The sequence below is a fragment of the Xyrauchen texanus genome, chromosome 7, assembly GCF_025860055.1.
Source record: "Xyrauchen texanus isolate HMW12.3.18 chromosome 7, RBS_HiC_50CHRs, whole genome shotgun sequence".
NCBI classification, from domain to species: domain Eukaryota; kingdom Metazoa; phylum Chordata; class Actinopteri; order Cypriniformes; family Catostomidae; genus Xyrauchen; species Xyrauchen texanus.
In genome coordinates this window covers 1669210-1681000 of record NC_068282.1, presented here as the reverse complement: position 1 = coordinate 1681000, position 11791 = coordinate 1669210, and the positions used below count along the sequence as shown (strand labels likewise).

At 31.2% G+C, this 11791-nt stretch overlaps 1 protein-coding gene across 1 annotated transcript in view; it reads right to left on the bottom strand.

The window, feature by feature from the left end:
• kif5ab (kinesin family member 5A, b) overlaps positions 1–11791 on the bottom strand; it is a 61234-nt gene that overhangs the window by 28832 nt on the left and 20611 nt on the right. Inside the window, exons 6-8 of the mRNA XM_052130803.1 lie at positions 4250–4305; positions 2105–2192; positions 1850–1974 (exon numbers count right to left, since the gene is read on the bottom strand). Of these exons, the coding sequence (XP_051986763.1) occupies positions 1850–1974; positions 2105–2192; positions 4250–4305 (269 nt within the window). The remainder of the gene's footprint in view (positions 1–1849; positions 1975–2104; positions 2193–4249; positions 4306–11791) is intronic.

The following is an 11791-nucleotide window of genomic DNA, read 5'->3' as shown; positions in this document are numbered from 1 at the left end:
TAACTGTATGTCTGTCTGTCTGTCTATCTATCTAACTGTCTGTCTGTATATCTATCTTACTGTCTGTCTGTCTGTCTGTCTGTCTTCCTGTCTATCTATCATCTGTCTCTCTGTCTGTCTATATATCTATCTTATTGTCTGTCTATCTGTCTGTCTTCCTGTCTACCTTTCTATCTATCATCTGTCTCTCTGTCTGTCTGTCTGTCTGTCTATCATCTGTCTCTCTGTCTGTCTGTATATCCATCTTACTGTCTGTCTGTCTGTCTTCCTGTCTACCTTTCTATCTATCATCTGTCTCTCTGTCTGTCTGTCTGTCTGTCTATCTATCATCTGTCTCTCTGTCTGTCTGTATATCTATCTTACTGTCTGTCTGTCTGTCTGCCTGTCTGCCTGTCTGTCTGTCTAGATAGCTATCTTACTGCCTGTCTGTCTGTCTATCTATCATCTGTCTCTCTGTCTGTTTAGATATCTATCTTACTGTCTGTCTGTCTCTCTGCCTATCTGTCTATATGTCCTTTAAACCAATTTTTTTGGACCTTTAAGCTTTGAGAGTTAAAGAGCTTCACTTTTAGTTGAGCAGATACTGGAAATCTTCTAAAACAACCAATTTAACGGTTACACTTGTGTAAAATCACCATGCAACAACTGCTTTATGCAGCACAATGAGCTAGTCGCTAACAGCTAGCGCTCATGTTATTGTTTATGGTCAGTAATGTTTGTGTTGTGCTTAAGATGATGTCATGGCAGTATAGGCGGAGCAACTATGACGATCAGCCTATAATCCCACCCACGTTGATGTGGCACTAAACTGCAGTGGAAAACAACCTCAGAAATGTAAAGCGAGCAGAATCGAGTCGAGTCGAACCATAACGTGCCGTGGAAAAGTGCCAAAAAGAGGCACCAAAACACTTTCCCGGACTTTCGGCTTCATCATAACACATTGGTGGAATGACCTTCCCAAATCCATCCATGAAGCTGACGCACTTTCTGTCTTCAATATATGGCTAAAAACACATCTTTTCCATGATTTTGTTGCACTTTCAGTGCTGGTGAAACTTTGTAATATGCCACTTTTCGTACTGCTGTCTCCTTATATAGGCGGCTGTGGCTCAGGCGGTAGAGCGGGTCGGCCACTAATCGCAGGGTTGGCGGTTCGATTCCCGGCCCACATGACTCCACATGCCGAAGTGTCCTTGGGCAAGACACTGAACCCCAATGGCAGGCTAGCACCTTGCATGCAGCTCTGCCGTTGTTGGTGTGTGAATGAGTGAATGATACACAGCTAAGGTTAAAAAAGGCGCTATATAAGCTTAAATTTACCATTTAAGATGTATTCCTCTTTTGCTTTGGATAAAAGCGTCTGCCAAATGAATAAATGTAAATGTGAGAGAAATAAACAGAAAAAACTTCAATATTTATTGTGTGAAAATGATTACAATTTTTCAATAATTACGACTGTCCCACAGTTGTGATGTCATTTCCAACACACAAAACTATTTTGCCCCTAATAACGTTTTTTTCAAAAGTTTGTGTACGTGTTAACCAAGTGGATAAAAGAGTCAGTGAAGAGCACGCTTGAGATGAAATATGAGACAAATCAAGTGAAATATCACTTTTCATTGGCCGTCATTTCAGCCAAAAGTGTGAAAATACGATGATTTAAATTTTTTACTTTCTAGAAATCCACAGAAAGTGCTTAAAGTGGAAGAAACCCTCATTATATGTACAAATATATCATTAAATCCTTCCAATGCTCTTGAAAGCCCACCTGGATACACACAGATCACACACACACACACACACACACACACACACACACACACACACACACACACATGATCGGTGATACCTTCTCACTTCCGGCCAGATCCACGAGATAAAGTTTCCCGCAGAGTTTCTGTTCGGTCTCCACGTGTTCTTGTTTGATGTTGATGAGGAAGATACTGTGACTCCTCGAGCTGTGCTCGTTCATATCTGACACACAAGAACTCATTGAAACACTGATCTCAGATCATCACTGATGAGCAGTCACAACCCTCACAGAAAATACCATTCTTATAATACCTTATAAACTATCTCCGATAGTAACATTTGAAACACTAACTTGTTACAGCGACGTGGCGGTTTGCTTTGCCCTCGTCTATAAGATCCATCACTTCTTCAGGACTCGAGACGAAACGCTCCGTGCAGCCCTGCGCAAACACATTCAGACAGTTGTGACGTTTCATTTTAATGGCAGGTGCTGCTGGAGATCCCATTGGAGACATATTTAGACACATATAACACATATAAACAATGTATAGAACGAGTCATTAGTGCATAAACTCTCATTTCACACTCAATATCGTCCAATCATCAAACGATTGTTACATGTATCATTGTTACAGATATAGCTTAATTACAACACATACACTTAATAGTGTCTTTCTTACTTCCTCTTATTATTACCTCTCTCACTGGGACTGGACGGAGCGTGTTTATGATTATCCATTACACGTGTAAATGTGGGCAATAATGTGTTCATGGATTCATCGGTGATGCCTAAAGAGCCTCGGTTACCTCTAATCTTTGAGAAAAGGCCAATATGAATTGGCTGAACAGAATTTGCATGCTCCGCCCCTGGACATACGGGTATAAAAAGAGGAAGCGTGCGTCTTAAGTTCTGATCGCCCGCTCGAACGGGACTCGAACAGCGTCTCTGGTGTGGGAGGCGGTGCGCTAACAAGGAGGCTTAAGGCTACAGCCTCTAGCGTAAGTCGCTAGTGCACCTCTTGAGGTCAGGAGAGTGAGGTTTACACACTGCACAGCTATCTACCAGCTGGCTCCGTTACACTCACCCCACTAAACCTCACTCCCATCCGGTCACGGCACCATTGTAACGGTCCTGATCGCCCGCTCGAATGGGACTCGAACGGCGTGGGAGCGGGTCCTAACAAGGAGGCTAAAGACTATAGTCTCTAGCGTCAGTCGCTAGTGCACCTCTTGAGGTCAGGAGAGTGAGGTTTACACACTGCACAGCTATCTACCAGCTGGCTCCGTTACACTCACCCCACTAAACCTCACTCCCATCCGGTCACGGCACCATTGTAACCGGTCCTGATCGCCCGCTCGAATGGGACTCGAACGCGTGGGAAGCGGGTCCGCTAACAAGGAGGCTAAAGACTATAGTCTCTAGCGTCAGTCGCTAGTGCACCTCTTGAGGTCAGGAGAGTGAGGTTTGTACACATTGCACATCTATCTACCAGCTGGCTCCGTTACACGTCGCGTAATAAGAGGTACATCAGACTGCACGTAACCTTCCCCAACGCCCCAAAAGACGTCATGTAGTTCCCCTCATCCCTGATGGGGACGCGACGTAACTAGCATGGGAGCAGGCCCGTGGGTAGAAGGTGCGACACGGGGGGCGGCTAGAGTGGCTTTCCCCCAGAAGAAGGAAAGCCGCAACCGCAACGTTGCCATGGTCATGTTCTCGCAGTGAGAACCTGAACCATCCATTTACATTTACATTTATGCATTTGGCAGACGCTTTTATCCAAAGCGACTTACAGAGCACTTATTACAGGGACAATCCCCCCGGAGCAACCTGGAGTTAAGTGCCTTGCTCAAGGACACAATGGTGGTGGCTGTGGGGCTTGAACCAGCAACCTTCTGATTACCTGATTACCAGTTATGTGCTTAGACCACTACACCACCACCATCCACAAACGTTGCCTCAGTGTGAACGCTGCCCAGACATGTGAGGCAGCTCCCAGCTCCGCCATCAGAAGCGGAGAGGCAACGACCGCATCCAGGAATGACACAAAGACGGAAGGTCATCTTGAGAAAGATGCAAGACGTTTAAAAAGACGTTCAAAATCACTGTGTTTACTCTTTTAGAGGGCTGTCGAAGCACCCAGGGGCGTAGCCTGCGCTGGCGTGCAGAAGAAGAGAAAAGCCGTTGAAAATGCGCCGCATCTCCAACAGCGTATGCTCAGCAGTGGGTTTACTCGGCTCGCTGAAACACAACCGCTCGGCTCTGAAGAAAAAATGCCCGTATGTCCAGGGGAGGGGCATGCAAATTCTGTTCGCAATTCTCATTGGCCTTTTCTCAAAGATAAGAGGTAACCGAGGCTCTCAAGAGAGACCCCTAGTGTCTCTACATCGACGCATAGCGTCGAGTGAGTAACAGAAGGGGAACATGGTGTATTTAATGTGAGGGAATGCATTTCCTGCCTTGTCCTCTAAGCAACTCCATGATGATTCAACTCACCTTCACATATGGAACTCTGTTCTTGTCTTCATGCACAGATAAGTTTGTCTTACTCACTGAAAGACAGAGAGGGGAACAAAAATAGAAAATGGGAACAGGAAACACTCGGAGCAACTGAAAACAGAACAAAGAGGAAGAGTTAAAAGAATAGTTCACCCAAAAATGTACATTCTGTCAACTCACATTCATGTCGTTCCAAACCCCGTTAAAGATGTTTAGCAGAATGTTCACACTACTCTACTCTAAAAAGGACACGAATATCATAATAATTGTTAATAACTAACAAAACACAGTTGTAAATAACATAAAACGCGTCGTTTTTTCTGTCTTGTGGCCGATTGCGATGCACCAGGTTTGAATGTGCACAAATAAGATTTGAGAGCTGATGCTGAGGGGAAGATTTTCAGTGAACAACGACTTCAATTTAGGTTGGAATATAGCACATAATTCATATGTACTACGTGCGATCCTTTTATGTTGTCCTTTTTGGAGCTTGAAAGCCCCTGTTTCACTGTATGCTTTCATTGTATGGAAAAGAGCAGCGTCTAAAATCTCAGTTTGTGCTCCACAGAGGACAGATTTTTGGCTGATGATTTAACCATGTGGGCTTTAACACAACATGCATCTATTGCATTAATATGAATGTTCAATGATGTAAGAAGAACCCTTCGAGACGGATGCTGCCGCTAATCAAACACACGCACGTACTGCATATGTGAATGTCAGCTTCCTTTTAATCAAATAAAGATCGACTCAGAGTGATGTCATTTGGTCTCGGGGCTTTACAGAGCAACACATCTCATCTGTCTCTCCTCTTGTTTTATTACTCTGTCTCTCTCTCAGGCCATCTGTCTGCGGGTGTTTTCTCAGATTATTCACTGACTCAATGATTGCAGCAGAATACAGATGTGCAGATATACAGTGGACACAAACATGTGTGGACACTAAAGTCACACAAACATGTCTGAATGTCACTTTGAGCTGTTTGTGATGTGCTTTACATTTCTGAACACAAATATTTGCTAAAATATTGAAAATTTACTTTGCATAATATTTAGAATAATAGTCTATTGTTTATATAGCATTTGTTACTCTATGTATGATAGTTTATAAAGTTTGTTAGTTTATATTTATAATTTATATATTTTGTTTATAGTAATATTATATATAGTTTCTGTATAGTTTATAGATTATATAGAGTGTGTTTAGTTTATAGTTATAGTTATATCGTTTTTTATACTTTATATTATATACATGTACTGTATATTATGTTTGAAGTTACAGTTTTTAGTTTATAATGTTTGTTTATAGTAATAGTATATCGTTTCTGTATAGATATATTATATATCTATATATATTAATATTTTCTGTATAGTCTATAGATTATATAGTTACAGTTCACAGTTCATATTTTCTATATAGTTTGTGTTTATTTTAATAATTTATATTGTTTGACATTTGTTATATATTTTTTGTTTATTTTTAAAGTTATAGTTTACATAGTTTTTATAGTTTGTTTATAATTATACTTTATAATGTATATAGTTTATGATTTATAGTTTTAGTTTGTATAGTTTGTTTATAATTATACTTTATAATGTATATAGTTTATGATTTAAAGTTTTAGTTTATAATTATACTTTATAATGTATATAGTTTATGATTTATAGTTTTAGTTTATAATTATACTTTATAATGTATATAGTTTATGATTTATAGTTTTAGTTTATAATTATACTTTATAATGTATATAGTTTATGATTTAAAGTTTTAGTTTATAATTATACTTTATAATGTATATAGTTTATGATTTATAGTTTTAGTTTATATAGTTTGTTTATAATTATACTTTATAATGTATATAGTTTATGATTTATAGTTTTAGTTTATATAGTTTGTTTATAATTATACTTTATAATGTATATAGTTTATGATTTATAGTTTTAGTTTATATAGTTTGTTTATAATTATACTTTATAATGTATATAGTTTATGATTTATAGTTTTAGTTTATATAGTTTGTTTATAATTATACTTTATAATGTATATAGTTTATGATTTATAGTTTTAGTTTATAATTATACTTTATAATGTATATAGTTTATGATTTATAATTTTAGTTTATAATTATACTTTATAATGTATATAGTTTATGATTTATAGTTTTAGTTTATAATTATACTTTATAATCTATATAGTTTATGATTTATAGTTTTAGTTTATATAGTTTGTTTATAATTATACTTTATAATGTATATAGTTTATGATTTATAGTTTTAGTTTATATAGTTTGTTTATAATTATACTTTATAATGTATATAGTTTATGATTTATAGTTTTAGTTTATATAGTTTGTTTATAATTATACTTTATAATGTATATAGTTTATGATTTATAGTTTTAGTTTATATAGTTTGTTTATAATTATACTTTATAATGTATATAGTTTATGATTTATAGTTTTAGTTTATATAGTTTGTTTATAATTATACTTTATAATGTATATAGTTTATGATTTATAGTTTTAGTTTATAATTATACTTTATAATGTATATAGTTTATGATTTATAATTTTAGTTTATAATTATACTTTATAATGTATATAGTTTATGATTTATAGTTTTAGTTTATAATTATACTTTATAATGTATATAGTTTATGATTTATAGTTTTAGTTTATATAGTTTGTTTATAATTATATTTTATAATGGATATAGTTTATTATTTATAGTTTTAGTTTATATAGTTTGTTTATAATTATACTTTATAATGTATATAGTTTATGATTTATAGTTTTAGTTTATATAGTTTGTTTATAATTATACTTTATAACGTATATAGTTTATGATTTATAGTTTTAGTTTATATAGTTTGTTTATAATTATACTTTATAATGTATATAGTTTATGATTTATAGTTTTAGTTTATATAGTTTGTTTATAATTATACTTTATAATGTATATAGTTTATGATTTATAGTTTTAGTTTAATTATACTTTATAATGTATATAGTTTATGATTTATAGTTTTAGTTTATAATTATACTATATAATGTATATAGTTTATGATTTATAGTTTTAGTTTATAATTATACTTTTATAATGTATATAGTTTATGATTTATAGTTTTAGTTTATAATTATACTTTATAATGTATATAGTTTATGATTTATAGTTTGTTTATATAGTTTGTTTATAATTATACTTTATAATGTATATAGTTTATGATTTATAGTTTTAGTTTATAATTATACTTTATAATGTATATAGTTTATGATTTATAGTTTTAGTTTAATTATACTTTATAATGTATATAGTTTATGATTTATAGTTTTAGTTTATAATTATACTATATAATGTATATAGTTTATGATTTATAGTTTTAGTTTATAATTATACTTTATAATGTATATAGTTTATGATTTATAGTTTTAGTTTATAATTATACTTTATAATGTATATAGTTTATGATTTATAGTTTAGTTTATATAGTTTGTTTATAATTATACTTTATAATGTATATAGTTTATGATTTATAGTTTTAGTTTATAATTATATATCTTTATAATGTATATAGTTTATGATTTATAGTTTTAGTTTATATAGTTTGTTTATAATTATACTTTATAATGTATATAGTTTATGATTTATAGTTTTAGTTTATATAGTTTGTTTATAATTATACTTTATAATGTATATAGTTTATGATTTATAGTTTTAGTTTATATAGTTTGTTTATAATTATACTTTATAATGTATATAGTTTATGATTTATAGTTTTAGTTTATATAGTTTGTTTATAATTATACTTTATAATGTATATAGTTTATGATTTATACTTTTAGTTTATATAGTTTGTTTATAATTATACTTTATAATGTATATAGTTTATGATTTATAGTTTTAGTTTATATAGTTTGTTTATAATTATACTTTATAATGTATATAGTTTATGATTTATACTTTTAGTTTATATAGTTTGTTTATAATTATACTTTATAATGTATATAGTTTATGATTTATAGTTTTAGTTTATATAGTTTGTTTATAATTATACTTTATAATGTATATAGTTTATGATTTATAGTTTTATTTTATATAGTTTGTTTATAATTATAATTTATAATGCATATAGTTTATTATTTATAGTTTTAGTTTATATAGTTTGTTTATAATTATACTTTACAATGTATATAGTTTATGATTTATAGTTTTAGTTTATATAGTTTGTTTATAATTATACTTTATAATGTATATAGTTTATGATTTATAGTTTTAGTTTATATAGTTTGTTTATAATTATACTTTACAATGTATATAGTTTATGATTTATAGTTTTAGTTTATATAGTTTGTTTATAATTATACTTTATAATGTATATAGTTTATGATTTATAGTTTTAGTTTATATAGTTTGTTTATAATTATACTTTATAATGTATATAGTTTATGATTTATAGTTTTATTTTATATAGTTTGTTTATAATTATAATTTATAATGCATATAGTTTATTATTTATAGTTTTAGTTTATATAGTTTGTTTATAATTATACTTTACAATGTATATAGTTTATGATTTATACTTTTAGTTTATATAGTTTGTTTATAATTATACTTTATAATGTATATAGTTTATGATTTATACTTTTAGTTTATATAGTTTGTTTATAATTATACTTTATAATGTATATAGTTTATGATTTATAGTTTTAGTTTATATAGTTTGTTTATAATTATACTTTATAATGTATATAGTTTATGATTTATAGTTTTAGTTTATATAGTTTGTTTATAATTATACTTTATAATGTATATAGTTTATGATTTATAGTTTTATTTTATATAGTTTGTTTATAATTATAATTTATAATGCATATAGTTTATTATTTATAGTTTTAGTTTATATAGTTTGTTTATAATTATACTTTACAATGTATATAGTTTATGATTTATAGTTTTAGTTTATATAGTTTGTTTATAATTATACTTTATAATGTATATAGTTTATGATTTATAGTTTTATTTTATATAGTTTGTTTATAATTATACTTTATAATGCATATAGTTTATTATTTATAGTTTTAGTTTATATAGTTTGTTTATAATTATACTTTATAATGCATATAGTTTATTATTTATAGTTTTAGTTTATATAGTTTGTTTATAATTATACTTTATAATGTATATAGTTTATGATTTATACTTTTAGTTTATAAAGTTTGTTTATAATTATACTTTATAATGTATATAGTTTATGATTTATAGTTTTAGTTTATACAGTTTGTTTATAATTATACTTTATAATGTATATAGTTTATGATTGATAGTTTTAGTTTATATAGTTTGTTTATAATTATACTTTATAATGTATATAGTTTATGATTTATAGTTTTAGTTTATATAGTTTGTTTATAATTATACTTTATAATGTATATAGTTTATGATTTATAGTTTTATTTTATATAGTTTGTTTATAATTATACTTTATAATGCATATAGTTTATTATTTATAGTTTTAGTTTATATAGTTTGTTTATACAGTGAGGAAAATAAGTATTTGAACACCCTGCTATTTTGCAAGTTCTCCCACTTGGAAATCATGGAGGGGTCTGAAATTGTCATCGTAGGTGCATGTCCACTGTGAGAGACATAATCTAAAAACAAAATCCAGAAATCACAATGTTTGATTTTTAAACTATTTATTTGTATGATACAGCTGCAAATAAGTATTTGAACACCTGTCTATCAGCTAGAATTCTGACCCTCAAAGACCTGTTAGTCTGCCTTTAAAATGTCCACCTCCACTCCATTTATTATCCTAAATTAGATGCACCTGTTTGAGGTCAGTTAGCTGCATAAAGACACCTGTCCACCCCATACAATCAGTAAGAATCCAACTACTAACATGGCCAAGACCAAAGAGCTGTCCAAAGACACTAGAGACAAAATTGTACACCTCCACAAGGCTGGAAAGGGCTACGGGAAATTGCCAAGCAGCTTGGTGAAAAAAGGTCCACTGTTGGAGCAATCATTAGAAAATGGAAGAAGCTAAACATGACTGTCAATCTCCCTCGGACTGGGGCTCCATGCAAGATCTCACCTCGTGGGGTCTCAATGATCCTAAGAAAGGTGAGAAATCAGCCCAGAACTACACGGGAGGAGCTGGTCAATGACCTGAAAAGAGCTGGGACCACCGCTTCCAAGGTTACTGTTGGTAATACACTAAGACGCCATGGTTTGAAATCATGCATGGCACGGAAGGTTCCCCTGCTTAAACCAGCACATGTCAAGGCCCGCCTTAAGTTTGCCAATGACCATTTGGATGATCCAGAGGAGTCATGGGAGAAAGTCATGTGGTCAGATGAGACCAAAATAGAACTTTTGGTCATAATTCCACTAACCGTGTTTGGAGGAAGAAGAATGATGAGTACCATCCCAAGAACACCATCCCTACTGTGAAGCATGGGGGTGGTAGCATCATGCTTTGGGGGTGTTTTTCTGCACATGGGACAGGGCTTACTGCACTGTATTAAGGAGAGGATGACCGGGCCATGTATTAGCGAGATTTTGGGGAACAACCTCCTTCCCTCAGTTAGAGCATTGAAGATGGGTCGAGGCTGGGTCTTCCAACATGACAATGACCAAGCACACAGCCAGGATAACCAAGGAGTGGCTCTGTAAGAAGCATATCAAGGTTCTGACGTGGCCTAGCCAGTCTCCAGACCTAAACCCAATAGAGAATCTTTGGAGGGAGCTCAAACTCCGTGTTTCTCAGCTACAGCCCAGAAACCTGACTGATCTAGAGAAGATCTGTGTGGAGGAGTGGGCCAAAATCCCTCCTGCAGTGTGTGCAAACCTGGTGAAAAACTACAGGAAACGCTTGACCTCTGTAATTGCAAACAAAGGCTACTGTACCAAATATTAACACTGATTTTCTCAGGTGTTCAAATACTTATTTGCAGCTGTATCATACAAATAAATAGTTAAAAAATCATACATTGTGATTTCTGGATTTTGTTTTTTAGATTATGTCTCTCACAGTGGACATGCACCTACGATGACAATTTCAGACCCCTCCATGATTTCCAAGTGGGAGAACTTGCAAAATAGCAGGGTGTTCAAATACTTATTTTCCTCACTGTAATTATACATTATAATGTATATAGTTTATGATTTATAGTTTTATTTTATATAGTTTGTTTATAATTATACTTTATAATGCATATAATTTATTATTTATAGTTTTAGTTTATATAGTTTGTTTATAATTATACTTTATAATGTATATAGTTTATGATTTATAGTTTTATTTTATATAGTTTGTTTATAATTATACTTTATAATGCATATAATTTATTATTTATAGTTTTAGTTTATATAGTTTGTTTATAATTATACTTTATAATGTATATAGTTTATGATTTATAGTTTTATTTTATATAGTTTGTTTATAATTATACTTTATAATGCATATAATTTATTATTTATAGTTTTAGTTTATATAGTTTGTTTATAATTATACTTTATAATGTATATAGTTTAT